The sequence below is a fragment of the Sinohyriopsis cumingii genome, chromosome 1 (assembly GCF_028554795.1).
Source record: "Sinohyriopsis cumingii isolate HCF-2022 chromosome 1, ASM2855479v2, whole genome shotgun sequence".
Lineage (NCBI taxonomy): Eukaryota > Metazoa > Mollusca > Bivalvia > Unionida > Unionidae > Sinohyriopsis > Sinohyriopsis cumingii.
The window spans coordinates 60,404,084-60,421,144 of record NC_142961.1 but is presented as its reverse complement, the minus strand read 5'-3'; the positions used below and the strand labels follow the sequence as shown (position 1 = coordinate 60,421,144).

Sequence of the window (17,061 nt, the reverse complement as noted above, 5' to 3'; positions counted from 1 at the left end):
TCCCTTGGTTGAATCAGACTGTACTGATAACTGATTGTCCAATGAACTGATAGTGATATGTTAATGGATTAAACTGAACCAATAGTGAAACATTACTGGATGAAACTGAACTGACATTGATACACTACTGGATAAAATTGAACTGACAGTGATACAAGAGTGGATATAATTGAACTGACAGTGATACAATACTGGATGAAATTGAACCAATAGTGATACATGACTGGATGAAACTGATATGGCAGTGATACATTACTGGATGAAATTGAACTGATAGTGATGCATTAATAGATGAGACTGAACTGATACTGATACATTGCTGGATGAAACTGAACTGAAATTGATACATTAATAGATGAAACTGAACTGAAAGTGATACCATAATAGATGAAATTGAACAGATAGTGATGCATTACTGAATGAAATTAAACTGATAGTGATATGTTATTGGATGAAACTGTATGCATCTATTTTACGACTGAAGGGATAAAAGCAAAACATATAGACTATTATCATTCTACTGTATTTATTGATTTTGATATTGATGTTTTCCTAATGATACCATTTAATATAAATGCAATATTATAAAAATATTTGGAAAATGCTATGAACAAACAAATATTGAAGAAAAAAATATGGCCCTGTACCTTATCTGACCATGTAATAACAACTAACTGAGGCCAACACAACCCAAATTGCTGTCTCAAAATGCAGAGTTGATGACAGAGAGCATCATTTTTATGAATTTGAGCAAATAGCGTAGAGCATGATATCCCAGCTTACTGATTGCTTATGCATTTTTACAAATGAGCTGTCCCAAGCATAAAGGTGATATGAACTCCGATATCTTGAACTACATGACAATGTAAAACAAGGAGTCATTTGAGCTCTTCCAGATATATCAGTCATATCTGACATGATATCATGAACTATTTGATCATGTAAGACCTTTTATCACTTCTGCTGTCCTAAGCAAAAAGTTACAAGTAATGTGTGAAATCATAAACTACATGATGAAGTAAAGCAAGATATCATAGAATACAGGTTGTATCTGACATGTGATATCATGAATTACATGATGATGTAAGTTATGCAATCATGACTGATTAATACTAATTTTGCTTGAGAAAGGAAAATGACACAAAGAATGGAGTAGATGAAATAACATTAAACATTATAAATATGAACAAAATACAAATGATATACTTTCATAAATAAGGACCGTCATGCTTGGGATGATGCAGTTGTTAGGATGATATGCTTCAAAACAGTCTTTTCTGGACATTGAGTATGATGTTCACAACAATGTACCGGTTTTTTCAAAAAATAAAAATTGATAATTTGAGCAGGTTTGAGGCCACAAGAATGTTTTGAATAACTGTTATTTACAATAATGGATTCTGTGTTTAAATATCAGTAATGATTTATAAATTCAGATTAACTTTATTTTTTGAATAACTGAGACTCTAGTATAAATCAAAAATGTCCTGAAGCAATAACTGATGGTGTTTTGTAATAAGACAATTATTTTACAATAAAAATAGACAAATCTGCATCATTATGAAAACACTATTCAAACGTATAAAGTGAGAGAGAGAGAGCGAAGTTTAAGTGTTCCTAACCAGACTCATTCCCCTCGTGTAATTACTGAAGCATTAATCAATTAACTATATTTTTGCTTTGTTTGTAATGAAGCTTTTACTTTTCACGATTATTTATTTTCAAAATATACTATTGTAAAATAGCTTTTGTTTGTGGATGAAATAATTTTCATAAAAATCATAAAACACAGAATTATATGAAAACTGAATGAATCTGACGAGTTTACACATTGCTTCCTCTTATCATAACTAATCTCTCAATAAACATGAACTATATATCAGTAAAATGCAAATATAAATCTAACAAACAGACAAACTTGCAAAATTTATACAAGCATTATACAGCAATGAAAGTTAAATCTTGCTGGTTAGAAATTTAAATTCATTGCTGTATAACAACAAAGAACGATTAGATGAATCTTGAAGTCACAAAAAAAAATGGTTGACTTCCATCAAATTCTGTTACCTCTGGGGCTGAGTATCTCCTTTCATGCTGCAACTCAGGGTCATGGTCATCTGGACCATGACCCCAGTAGGGTTGGCCCATATGCTGTCTATATACACTACAGACCACACAGTCATCTACAGCACACATGAAGGATGCATTATACAAACAATGGACAGAAACAGAAATAAAAAAGCAGGGAAAAGTATAACCAATTCTCATCTCATGAGCATGTGTCAAAATATCAAGGCTGGAAAAAGCATCTGACTGGTAGCATGGGACAAGTTCCATGGTTCACCATGCCCAAACCCTATGCTTTTTGTTACATATTATCTTCCACCAACCCACCCAGACCACAACTCCTCCTTTGGACCATGATCTAGGGGTCATAACTCAAACTACATAAAATTTATTATGCGTGCTCCTATGACAAATATATGCATAAAGTTTGTTTTTAAAAAATATTACAAATGCCATTGCAATTGTTAATTTTTGTATATTTGACTTTTTCCTGCTTTAAAGAGTCACCTGGGGAGAAAGCCAAATATCACACCCCTCTTGGTCATCATGTGGTCAGCCTATGCATCAAGTTTACTTAGAATTTCCATGTAAACTGTTTCTTTGGAGGAGTCACTGACAGAGTATCATAATGTCCACCTTCTGCACTGTGAGGATAACAATTGCTAGGAAAATAAATTTTGTTTCATTTTCCCATAAATGTGTGTACAAATTACAAACTTATATTTCCCTGCAGTGTCATCCTAGTGTCCATTAAAGCCAAGCTGAACTGGTAACACTGAGTCACTGTCTGTCTACAAAGGAAAATGACGAAAGCCATCTTAGTCTGAAAGCAGACCAACACAAAGTTTCCTTCACAGTAGAAACCTTTTCCTAAACCAGGACAGGATATTCAGTTCTCCAAGGACCTTTACAGATAATGGCCTGCTATCCTGTCATGAACAGCCACATTTGTTTTGAAAGTAAGAGATATGCTTTGAACCCATACATAGTGCTATGCTTCCGGAACAGTCTGCTGAAATCAACTGGACCTTGAGATTCTTAGTCATTTCAGAGTAAACACAAAATTATCACCGTGACCTCAGGGTGAAATATGTCATGAATAATATTTAGCATCATGATGAAATGTTGTTGAAAGGAATGCAACAGATTTGAAGGCTCATACTTTTTCCACAACAAACAATCTTGAGTGCAGCTGTATCTTCTGTCCACATGATTATTCTTTTTAGTTTTGTTATTTTTTAATTTAAAACTTGCATCAGGTCAATCAGGAAGTTTAAAATTTGACAGATTAACATGTTTTGAGGCTCTCTATGTGCAGGAAACAATTTCAATTTGATTGCATAGATGATACAATAGTATCGTTAGGAAGCAATAATTTGATGAAACATGAATTTGAATTAAGAGATCCTAAAATAAGACATGTACAGGTTTCTCCAATAATATGTCTACAAAATCTAACAAAAGTACATATTTTGGGACAAGATATTTAATATCTGATTGAGTGGATAAAATTTGAATTTTTATTATTTTGCAACCTGATAAAAAAATTTTAAAAACATTAACATTGTGAAAAGGATTGCTGGAAAAGTGTGAAATGAAGGAATAGTTAAAAACAAATATTTTAAATCTGGAAAATAACAAATATAAGAAATACAAATTCATGACATGACCTGTCCTCAAAACACATGCTTAGATCTATATTTGTAATACTCTCATAATGGTCCCCAAAGTTTCCAAAAATAACATTGCTTCTAGTACCTATTACTCTCAAACCACACCGAAGATGGATGCTTACCTAAACTTAATCTACGCACAGGTGTCTTGGACCTTTTTTTCTTTCCTTTCTTTACCTTTGTTGGTGACCCAGGTTTTCGGCCAATCAAACTACTGTCTAGCTGCAATGTAGATGAAATAGAGTTGTTTGAAATATAAATTACCTATAAAGCCTTAGCATATAACAGATGAAAATATTAAATTAAAAAAAATCAAACTAGTCTGGATGATACCAAATTTAATTGTAAGAAATACATTGAATAACTAGGAATAAAATTACCCATTACAAGTTGTAAGAGCTTTTTAACTCAAGGCTAATTACATATTGCACTGAAAAATGCAGGCATAGTCTTTTTAAAAAGTTTATTTGCTCATGGTCAAGTTAATTTCATACTTTTCTTTGACTATTTAGAAGGTCAATTCCCTTGCTGAAGCATTCTAACAAGCAATGTTATACTTCTTCATTCCAGATGGGTTAACTGCATCTGGACATTTGCTTACCTGTGTTTAAGTTTAACTGACCATGGCAACGGGCAATGGGATTTTAAAAGCCTTAAAGTTTACTGTGCAACCAATTGTAAACAGCAAGAAACCACAACTGTTACTGCATAATGTGGCAACAAATCATACTCTATGTTAAGTAATTGAAATCACCTGTAGAATGAACAATACGCAACCTGATATGCTGATCCTTCATACAACATTAAACTGCCTGATCTGCTGGCCCTTCATACAACAACATACAGCCTGATCTGCTGGCCCATCATGCAACAACATACAGCCTAATTTGCTGACCCATCATGCAACAACATATGGCCTAATCTACTGGCCCTTCATGCAACATCATACAGCCTGATCTGCTGGCCTTTCATGCAAAATACAGCCTGATCTGCTGGCCCTTCATGCAACAACGTACAGCCTAAGCTGTCTGTCCTTGAAGAAACAACATACAGCCTGATCTGCTGGCCCTCCATGCAACAACATACAGCCTGATCAGCTGGCCCTTCATGCAACAACATACAGCTGATCTGCTGGTCCTTCATGCAACAACATACAGCCTGATCTGCTGGTCCTTCATGCAACACCAAACAGCCTAATCTGCTGGCCCTTTGTATAACAACATACAGTCTGATCTACTGGCTCTTCCTACAACATACAGTCTGACCTGCTGGCCATTCATACAACAATGTACAGCCTAATATGCTGGCCCTTTGTATAACAACATAAAGTCTGATCTACTGGCCCCTCTTACAACATACAGCCTATACTGCTGACCATTCAGACAGCAACATATAGCCTGATCTGCTGGCTCTTCATGCAACAACATACAGCCTGATTTGCTGGCCCTTCATACAACAACATACAGCCTGACTTACTGGCCCTTCATACAACACCTTACATCCTTCTGCTGGCCCTTCATACAACAACATACAGTCTGATTTATTGGCCCTTTACACAACAACATACAGCCTGATAAACTAGCCCTTTATACAACAACATACAGCCCAACTGACTGGCCCTTCTTACAAGATACAGCCTACTCTGTTAGCCCAGCATACAACAACATACAGCCTGATATGCTGCTCCTTCATACAACAACATACTTCCTGATTTACTGGCCCTTCACACAACAACATACATTCTGATCTGCTGGCCCTTCTTACAACAAACAACCTGATCTGCTGGCCATTCATACAACAACAAACAGCTTGATCTGCTGGCATTTCATACAACAACATACAGCCTGATCCACTGGCCCTTTTTAAAACAAACAGCCTGATCTGCTGTCCCTTCATACAACAAACATATACCCCAATCTGCTGGCCCTTCATACAATATGCAATCTGATCCACTAGCCCTTCATGCAACAACATACAGTTTGATCTGCTTGCTATTCACACAAAACAATACAGCCTAATATGCTGGCCTTTCATACAATATACAACCAGATCTGCTGGCCCTTCATGCAACAATATACAGCTTGATTTGCTGGCCCATCATGCAACAACATAAAGTCTGATCTGCTGGCCCTTCATGCAACAACATACAGCCTGATTTGCTGGCCCTTCATGCTGCCCTCAAAGACTGAACTATAACAACCATTAAATTGAAATGCTCATGCTGCAACAACATACCGCCTTATCTGCTTGCTCTTCAAACAAAACAATACAGCCTAATATGCTGGCCTTTCATACAATATACAACTGGATCTGCTGTCCCTTCATACAGCATAATACAGCATGATCTGCTGTCCCTTTATACAACAAAATACAGCCTGATATGTTGTCTATTCATGCAACAAAATACAGCCTGATATGCTGTCCCTTGGTACAAAATACAGCCTGATCTGCTGTCCATTCATAAAACAAAATGCAGCTGTATCTGCTGTCCCTTCATACAAAATACAGTCTGATCCACTGTCCCTTCATACAACACCATACATTCTGATTTGTTGACCCTTCATACAACAACATATACCCCTATCTGCTGGTCCGTCATGGGATTACAGATTAGGTTTATGCTGTTTATAATTTGGTACAAAAGTAAATTTGGTAAAGGATTTTATTGTCTATTTGAAAATGAAATCCTGAAATTTATCAACAGAATCAAAACTTATATTGTCAAAGTGGTGTTAAATATGATACTGATCTGGAACTACTTTTTTCCTATTTAGGAAATTCATCTACCCTTACATACATGTCTTTATATTTAATTCATTTTTATTCTTCTTCCTCTCTCTCTTTCTCTCTCGCCACAGTATGAACTAATCAGAAATAAAACTGCCTACAGACTGTTGAAGCAGATGCATTTTGTCTGTCACACATGACTTCATACATCAATAAATTATCTTCACATACCAAATATTTCTTAATTTGTACTCAAAATTGCAGTTATTCTCTATATCTATCAATGAATCAATATTGAAACATAAAGTGTTCAGAAATTTTAATCAGGTCTACTGGTGATGCAACTGTAATTTACCTACAACAGGTAACATGAATAACTGATAAGTTTCATTTGATTACAGTTAACTTTTTATGTGTATGTGAGTGTGTGATGATTTGTATTTTTAACGTAGCTTGAACAATTTTTCAGTCATATTGCTACGATGTCTGCAGTGTGGCAGTTTATAGTGATGTCTAGCACTGGGACATCATTCCGCAGACATGTAGCATGATGTCCCACCCAGTCACATTATCCTGACACCAGGCCGACTAGTCCTAACACTAAACTCCTAATGTTGAGCGCCAAGCGAAGTAGCTGTTAGTACCATTTTTATAAGTCTTTGGTATGACTCGGACGGGGATCGACCATGCGATCTCCAGCTTTCGGGGTGGATGCTCTAACCACTATGCCACTGGAGCACTCCTTTTCATTTGTAAGTCAGGGACTTATATTACATAAATTTTAATAACATGTGTATGATAATTCATTATTATGACATTAAACTTTTCTCCAAACATAAACAGTAACATAGTCTGCAAACTTGATCAAGAGATCAAGGAAACAGGAAGGTCACCGTAAAACACAATTTCTATAAGAATTAAATTTGTGCTAAATTAGCACGAAAATCAGTAACAAGTAATTAGGTGATATGTGTCCTGTTAATTAGGGCAACTGTGAAAATCACATTGTTTAAATGTTCACTAGACTGATTTTGTGAATGATCACCAAGTTCACAATAAAACATTACGAGCAACAGTACCAATTAAGGCTTTATGGATTACCTTAAAAATGCTTTGCAAAATTCTAGTGTTTTGTTGCAGTATACCTGAAGAAAGACTAATTTGTTTCTATGAGCATAACAAATAAATAAATATATTTTAAAATTGAGTATTGTAAAATATTAAAGTACACAGACAACAAGTAATCATGCCAATTAGAAGAATAGGACAGATATAACTAGTATTAATATCTTAACCAAATTAAGCATTCTTTCCTGGTTTTGTGATTCTACTAATAATGATCATTTAAGATTTTTGTGATGAAAATAAAACATAAATTTAAACGCAAATTATTGTTATAAAACAAATGTGTTTTAAAGCTAAAACACACAATGTGAACCTTCACCACATTAGAGAACTGAAGGAAAACAATTATTAACAACTTACAGACAGTTTGCACCTTTTTGGAGGAGACGAGTATCAGAGTGGCTGAATGGGTTGATTACATTGCCATTTATATTTTATTGTACATGTGTACAAAACTATGCATGCATAGACCCTGAAATGGGTAATGTTAGCAGTGAAACATAAGTAGAATGCTAAAAGAATGCAAACTAGATGTAAATCACCACAAATAAAATGATGAATACAATAAGAATGAAAAAGAGAAGCAAATGCAAAACAAAAAACAATAAATGATGAACAAAGATGAAACATAACATGAATGTATTTCATAACTGGATTTGAAAATTTATTTACCTACATTTTGGGCTAATACTAAATTTCCTTAGTATGATCATTCATGATCAGATTCTTTATTCTTTACATTCTTTTATTTGTTACATAAAAGCCATGAAACTGTTTAAACAAATGCACTGACGTGATGACATCACTGCTGGTAGTGTTATCTGCCAGCATTCATTTGAAGAAAATAAAATAAGAAATAAAATTTGCTGAATAATATTCTAAAACTATATTTTTACATTTATTGCAACTGTAGTAATATTTTTAATTGTCACAAATTCAATGCTGTCTTTTGAATTTATACATTAAATATTTTATTACAGAATACTTTTTATAAGATAAGAAAGCAATAGTTGTTTTCTTTTACTTTTACTGAAAATGGAAATCCTGACTATTCCCAATGACTGAAAAAAACCCAACAGGACATAATGAATGGAAGCACATAATTAATGGAAGCTATAAACACAAAATCAGAATGCACTTGTGGGACTGTTAACATACAACAATAAGATGGTAAGTGTAATGCAAACAAAATATAAATTAAATGCAGATTTGATAACATCCCATTTTCAGGGGTTATGTTTATATGGTGAGGGTGAGGGTAAACAATTTTGATATGCTCTCACAAACAAAAATGAGATACTTTTCACAATAATTTCAGATGTGAAAGAGTTCTTAATGTTTATATATCCATTGTTGGCATCATCATGTACTTCACATATTCTAAATAGGTAAATTTTAAAGAACAATACACAACCATTTTGTCTGAGCTTTACAATAATTCTTATCTCAAACAAAATAATGTTAATAGTTAAACAAGAATGCTGTGTTTGTGAAACATGTAACTTGGCATTTCACTATTTCAACATCCATACCTAAATTTGAGTCTGTTGGTAGGTCATTTAGGTAATGACTGATCCAGGGGAAAATGCCAGTGGAGTATGTGCATTTGATTTTTTATGACCGGCAATTATGTACATAATTACTGGGTGTGGATCTCATTTGTTGTTAAAGGCTAAATCCCTGTGGTGGGGTAAAGAGGAACCTTGAAGCCACTGTCAGCTGCATGGATACATTTTTATTTTAATAGTTGTAATGTAGGGGTTTCAGTTGCTTATAAGTATGATCCAAAGGGCTATGTCCTTAGGGCATGGATGGATCCTTGTGTCAATGTTAAATGCATTTACTTATCTGTCTTTTCATGCGCAGTACGTCTGCAAGTGTATAGGTGGTTAATGGATGGTGACCTAAAAAATGTCTATGTTAAGACCCAGGAGCAAAGTTCCAAGGGGTAGGGAAAGACCCTAGGACAATACTCTGGGATGCCACTTTCAAATGTGCTGACACTTGGGTCATTCATCAGACATGCCAATTCTCCAACATAAGACAAAATGTATGTAAATTCACCCCAATCCCATTCTATCCCAACCCGCAAGGGTGTGACCAAAATTTTGAAAGTGCTGGCAAAATCTGCACCCATCGGACAATCAATAATCCAAGTTTCATGTACCTAGTTTTAATGGCGTAGATGTTCAAGGACATTATACATGTATGTATACAAAACTCTACATGCTTACATATAGACAAGACTGTATCCTGACTGTATTATAATACCCAGTGCTTCTTTAAAAAGATAGGGATACAAAATTAAAATAAAGTGATATTCATTGGTGCATGTCTGAGGCTAAATTATAAAGATTCGAAATAAACAGCACTAGGAAAGCTTGATGGACTTAGGGTGAAGTTTTGCCACTTTCACAACAAAACACTTACAGTTAAAAGATAACAAAGTGTTCTACCACCTTGTGACCAATCAAATGAATTGTATCAAATTACATATATACTACCTGACATCTGGCCTGTATCAAACGTTGCAAATGTACATAGAGACAAAAGTTTTTTCATTGAAGATTAAGACAGCAGGTATAATGTACCTAAAATAAATTTTATATATACATGCCATTCATACTGGACGAACATATTTTGCAATAAACATCCTCATCCACATTATGTACAATCTTGCATACTAAAGAAATATTTTCATTCTTATCATAAATGACATCACCCACTGACAGTTAATGTAGGCTAGAATATAAACTAGAATCCTTGCATAGTAACTATAGCAAAAGTTAGCCATCCAGTCTTATTTAGAACCACACAGTGGGTTTGGCATGTTTGTTGCCATCCAATCTCATTTAGAAACATAGAGCAGGCTTGTCCAGCCATCCAGTCTCATTTAGAAGTATAGAGTGGGATTGGCCAGCCATCCAGTCTCATTTAGAAATATAGCCTTCTTGGCCAGCCATCCAGTCTCAATTAGAAATATAGAGTGGGCTTGGCCAGCCATCCTTTCTCAATTAGACACATTGAGTAGGATTTTGGTCAGCCATCCAGTCTCAATTAGAAACATAGAGTAGGCTTGGCCAGCCATCCAGTCTCATTTAGAAATATAGAGTAGGCTTGGCCAGCCATCCAGTCTCAATTAGAAACATAGACTGGGCTTACCCACCCATCCAGTCTCATTTAGAAATATATAGTGGGCTTACCCAGCCATCCAGTCTTATTTAGAAATATATAGTGGGCTTACCCAGCCATCCAGTCTCATTTAGAAATATATAGTGGGCTTACCCAGCCATCCAGTCTCATTTAGAAATATATAGCGGGCTTGGCCATCCATCCAGTAAATTAATTTAGACACATTGAGTAGGACTGACACTTGTCTTACAATGGTGTTGACAACTGATCTGCTCCAAAGCAGTGATTGTTTTGGCTTGCATTTTATAAAATTGATTTTAAATAAATAGCAAAACTTGATTTAAATGATAACTTGCTCAGCAGTAAAACAAATTCATAATGGAAATTACAATAAATATATTGGATTTTTTTTCTTTGTTAAAACTCTGCTAGCTTACATCTTGGAAACTCTGTTTTGATCTTAGAAGAAGCATGATTCCAACAACATTTCCAAACTATATTGACTGCACTTAGACTGAGGACACAACCTAATAATCTAAGCACACTGATCTAAATGCCATATAATGCTTAGGTAGGTTGCATCCTGATGGTAAGGGACCTTTTGGAATCTGCATTTTGATACACAAGATTCAAGTTTTTTCAAATACACATTACTGCCATTTATTTCCTTTCAAAAGTAGAGTCTCTCTAGGCAAGCAAAATTAGTGAAGTTATCTCCCTTTCCTCTCTAGAAATAAAGTACAAAGTATAACATGATACAAGTCTACACATAAAAGATATTTTTAAAAATCCCCGATTGAAATGGAAAATACAAATATTCACATTCATAATAACAGTCAATATGGTATAGGAATATGAATCGTTAATTCTACATAGGAAAACTGCAATGAAAATAACAATATTTATTGTATTAAATCTGATTCAAATTAAGACAAAATAAAAACAAATCCTGATCATCCCAAAAATTATTTTCCAGTAAAAAATTTGGTAGATAGCTTTCTTTCACTAGGAAGAATACCAAAGGAAATACAAATTCAAGAGTTGCATCTAACTTTCATTGGTACTCTAAATTATTTTTACCAAAATCCTTAATTTGTGCATTTTGAAAATTATCCCATTCCACTGATTACAAATTTCTGATGTTAATTCAAAATATAAAACATTTTAAAAAAAATCACTACAAACCAAGCTTTACATTGATTTTACCCTCTTATTTTCAACCTACGTGTCTAACAACAAAAGGAGGTTTCTCTGCTGGACTTGAAGGCTGTGGAATTCGATAATTACTGACCTCTTCCAAAACTTTGCGAGCTGCTGGTGATTTAGACCTGGAACGAAAAATAGAGGCTAACGTTGGCCGCATGTAATGCTCGTCTTCCTCATTGGAATCCGATAGGTAAGACCTGAAGAGAGACAGGGATATAGAAGACGTAGTTAAGTAGAAAGAATCTACTGCAGGAAAAGAAAATTTATTTACTGATAAGTCAAACATAGGATTGATAACTATGAAACCTTAATCAAATCACAAGTTTAACTTCCTTTGAAGAATCTAAATTGTTTTTCACTTTTAAAAACCAGGAAAGCACTGGAGAATGAAACCTCTCAAGACTGAATCTTCTGCAACCAATATTCCCTGGAAACCAAAAACTGTCCCTAAATTTGTCCCTCAATTCCCAAAAATTTACATCAATAAACTAAAAAAACCATTAATCGGAAGGCCAAAAGAACTGTTTAGTCCCTAATGTCATTATTATGCTATAATGATCCCCACAATACTGAAACTTACTCCATGTATACAGGCAGACAATGGTCTTTTAACCAAGTAAACCATTAAGTAAAGTAGAAAACAGCTTAGAAAATCTTTATGATGCAGTGAAATCCTAGTTATACATACTATGTATACTTGCTTAAGAGTCAAGTCCTAATGCAAAATGCACAGATCTGATCTGCTATCGCATGATGTACCAACACATCTGGGTTTATGATATTGGTTATAAGTATTCAGTAAATCAATATAGATTCTGATCTGCCAGAATCATTATGCTACAGCAAATCAGGGTCTATGCAATTTGGAGATGGACTCCACTTATAAGTCAGTACATACATGTACGGTATATTTGTTATTAGAAACTGACCAGCTATGTATCATTTATAAAAAAAAAAAAAGACAGGAAAACATTTTCTTGCCTAAAAGAGGAAATCTGATGATATTTTTCATTCACAGATGAATATAATGAACCCCAGTAATCCAAAAACTCCTTTAAAGTGAAAATTCTATTTTGATTCAGAACGATTTCAGTCATGAATGGTTTTGCCCTATCTCCAAATCTGACAGATTGTTCAATAAAAGTACCATGTCAGCATCTTTGGATCATCAACACTGATCTTGTTTAAATGAAGTTTGAAACATTAAGTAGCTTTTGTTTTACCAAAGTAATTCAAAATACATGCAAGGTGTAATGTCTCTAAACTTTGTCTCACCTAATTACTTTTTAAAATCACAATAGGTTTCATAACAAAGAGGTAATTTTCTATTTGATTTGGTTAATAAGCTTTAAAATTAATTGCTAATTACTGTCTGCAACTTAATTGTTTTCCTACAAAAGCTATGTTTGACTTAGCAGTAAGGAAGCAAAAGTAAAACACAAAGTCGTCTCTTAATACCAACCAAAGAGTCAATGAATGAAGATACAATTTAATTGTTCACTAAGTCTGAATTCAATATTTAGAAACTTTAATAAAAATTAATACTGTTAATGTTAATGAAAAGATTTTAAACTTTTTAGAATTGTGTTTCCATTTTTAAGGAAAGCATTATTAGAATTGTACGAAAGACTATAACATACAATTCTGAGAACTTCCTACCATAAAAGCCAAAAATGTCTTTAAATAGTTTAAACATTTTTTAAAAAATTTAACCAGTCACAATTCTTTGTTCTATATTAGAGCAATATTTGGTAATGATATATCCTTTCAGAATGCATTAGAATGAAAATAAGCTTCTGCAAGCACTGGATGGTATTGTTTTATTAAACGTTAATGTTGACTTGTGTTTTTCAATTGCTTAAAATGGGAATCAGTAAACTAGCAAAGAGAATGGAAAAACTAAGGGTTATTAGAAAATATAAGGTAATCATATAAAACTATGGGTTAGTACCAATAGAAAATAGAAGGTAATCATATAAACTATGGGTTAGTACCTATAAAAATTAGAAGGTAATCATGAAAAAAAGGTATTCAAATGGAATGTTCTTATATGCCACAAAATACAATGTAAAATCCTTCAGATTTGCTACATTTTACTCTTGAGAACATGGCAACTTGTAGAAAGATACAAGAAAAGGCCACTAATTATACCACTAACATGTGGTCCCTGTTGACAGATACTCTTTAACAGGTGGGTGCCACTTTCATTTAGGACCAATCATTAGAGATCTTTCAGTGAAAACCTCAATTAAAAATTTTCAAGTTGGCCACCATGGTGGCTAAATTGTATGTCAGATCTATATCATTTTCCATTAGGATAAACTAGATATCACAAAAAGTTACTAAGTGAAAACCCAAATTGCTATATGACCTTCCATCCAGTAGGAGTAGCAATAACAAGATTTTCAAGATAACTGCTGTAGAGGTCATAATAGATGTACCGATTTCATTCAGGACCAACTCGACATTCAGATGAATGTGTGTATAACGTTTCATGGTAATCCTCCCAATAATTTCTATGCATGTATGTATGTATAATATGTATGTATGTATGTATGTATGTATGTATGTATGTATGTATGTATGTATGTATGTATGTATGTATGTATGTGTGTGTGTGTATGTATGTATGCATGTATGTGTGTGTGTGTGTGTGTGTGTATGTGTGTGTGTATGTATGCATGCGTGCATGCATGCATGTATGTATGTACATATGTATGTATGTATGTATGTATGTATGTATGTATGTATGTATGTATGTATGTATGTATGTATGTATGTATGGGTTTCAAGGGTTGTCATCGCCGGGGGCGGTTGTGGGACATAAGCACCCACTTCCCTTGGAAATCTCCCAATGGCTTGCATCTGATAGAGCCTCTGACAACCAAATCCAGCTCCAGGCCTTCACAAGTGGCGGAACCTGTTTAAACTGACTGGAGAAGGGATGACAGGCGAGCTTCTGGCGCCTCAAAACCAGATGCTTCGGGCAGATGGGGCTCGTTAACCTTGGGTGGTCACCCATCTAGGAGAAGGTAAACTCCGATTTCAAACCTTCACTGCCTTGCGACTATACCTTCTTAGGGGAAAGGCTAATGGAGTAAACCCCAACAGAAAATCTGGAGTCGGAGTCCCTAAGGCGACTTGGCATTGATTTCAGTGTCATCTCGGCAACTCCTGCGATGCAGCTGGTGCCATGATGTATCGGCTTGTCCTTTCCCTTGGATCCATCAGCTGCGTGGAGAGGGGGGATCAGCTGCATGGGCAACAGTTGATTCTCCATATCACCCTGCCCAGGCTTGCGCCCTGGAGAGGACACTCCAGCTTTGCTCCATAGCGTCGACACAACACGGGAAGCAGCAATTTACCGGTTATAAGTCACCGCTCGATTGGCGTAGAGCCAGACGCCAGGGGTTGCTTCTGACGGTGGGAGAGACCAACATGTTTCACAGGACAGCTACCGCCCGCCTCAAACTGGGCAGCCCCCAGCCAATAAGGTGTTGTCCTGCCATAGTTCGCCTGCCTTGCTTGGTGCGTAAGGCTTAAGGTATGCGAGTACCTGACAAGCGGAATGCAACTACTGCACCAAGAAATAACAAAATAAAAATAAAAAAGAAGACTTCAATCCTCAAACTAGGTACCTGGAATGTCCGGACCATGCTGACTGGGCTTTCAGATGATCTCCAGACAATCAGTGATGTTCGTAAGACTTCAGTCATCAATGACGAACTTGCAAGGCTCCAGGTCGACATCACCTCACTACAGGAAACAAGACTACCAGATTCTGGGTCCCTCAGAGAAAAGAACTACACATTCTTCTGGCAAGGAAAGAGCGCAGATGAAGCCAGAGAGTTTGGTATTGGATTCACTGTCAGGAACACTCTACTGGGAATGATAGAACCCTGCCAACAAGGAAATAAAAGACTGCTATCCCTCCGCCTCCACACCGCAAACGGGCCTGTCAACCTGATCAGTGTATATGCTCCCACACTAAGATCCACCACAGATACCAAGGATGAGTTTTATGATGAGTTAAACTCGCTCATCGACAAAATTCCCAAGAAAGAGAACTTGATTTTGCTGGGCGACTTCAATGCTAGGGTGGGTGCCGATCATGACTCTTGGCCCTCCTGTCTTGGCAAGTTTGGCGTTGGGAAGATGAATGAGAATGGGCAGCGCCTTCTAGAGATGTGCTCGTACCACGAACTCAGCATCACCAATTCATTCTTTCAGACAAAGCCACAGTACAAAGTGTCTTGGAGGCATCCCCGGTCTAAACACTGGCACCAGCTGGACTTGATCATTACAAGATGGTCAGCCATGAAGGGTGTGCTTCTTACCCGTACCTTCCACAGTGCTGACTGCGACACTGACCACTCGCTGGTGTGCTGCAAAATGAAGCTTCAGCCAAAGAAGATCCACCGCTCTAGGCAAGAGGGTCAACCATGCATTGATGTGAGCAAGACATCATATCCAGACAAGGCTGAGGAATTCACATATGCTCTTTCCAAGACGTTTGACTCAGAACCCCCCAATGGCAGTGCCAAAGAAAGATGGGATTACATCAGAGAGACTGTATACAGCACAGCCACATGGATCTTTGGTAAGAAGCAATCAAAGAACAATGACTGGTTTGAGGCTAACTCTGCCACACTCATGCCAGCCATAGAAGAGCGTCGCAGTGCTCACCTGCAATACAAGCAATCCCCCTATCAGAAGACACTACAGGCATACAGGTCTACCAGAAGCAAAGTGCAGAGATTAGCACGGCAGTGTGCCAATGAATACTGGCTTCAGCTCTGTCAGAGTATCCAGTCAGCAGCAGATATTGGAAACATCAGAGGCATGTACGATGGCATAAAGAAAGCAATGGGTCCCACGAAGAAACTGACAGCACCACTGAAGTCTGCCACAGGCGATACCATCCACAACAAGGGCAAGCAGATGGAGCATTGGGTGGAATACTACTCTGAACTGTACTCCAAAGAGAACCACGTGAACAAAGATGCCCTCAATCCATTGAAAACCTCCCTCCAATGGCCGAACTGGATGAGAAACCTACTGTAGACGAACTAAAGAAGGCCTTAGAGAAACTGTCCCTAGGTAAAGCCCCAGGGAAGGATGGCATCACAGC

The 17,061-nt window shown here is 36.2% G+C and overlaps 1 protein-coding gene across 7 annotated transcripts in view; it reads right to left on the bottom strand.

Annotated features, from left to right (window-relative positions):
* The window catches only part of LOC149806952 (spermatogenesis associated 6-like protein), a 99,898-nt gene that overhangs the window by 59,523 nt on the left and 23,314 nt on the right, over positions 1-17,061 (bottom strand). For 3 of the 7 annotated variants that reach the window (XM_089960059.1, XM_089960070.1, XM_089960103.1), the window contains exons 7-9: positions 11,950-12,127; positions 3,863-3,962; positions 2,068-2,183 (exon numbers count right to left, since the gene is read on the bottom strand). In XM_089960059.1, coding sequence (XP_089816185.1) covers positions 2,068-2,183; positions 3,863-3,962; positions 11,950-12,127 — 394 coding nt within the window. The remainder of the gene's footprint in view (positions 1-2,067; positions 2,184-3,862; positions 3,963-11,949; positions 12,128-17,061) is intronic. The other 4 variants (XM_089960065.1, XM_089960077.1, XM_089960087.1 and 1 more) reach the window with 2 other exon arrangements.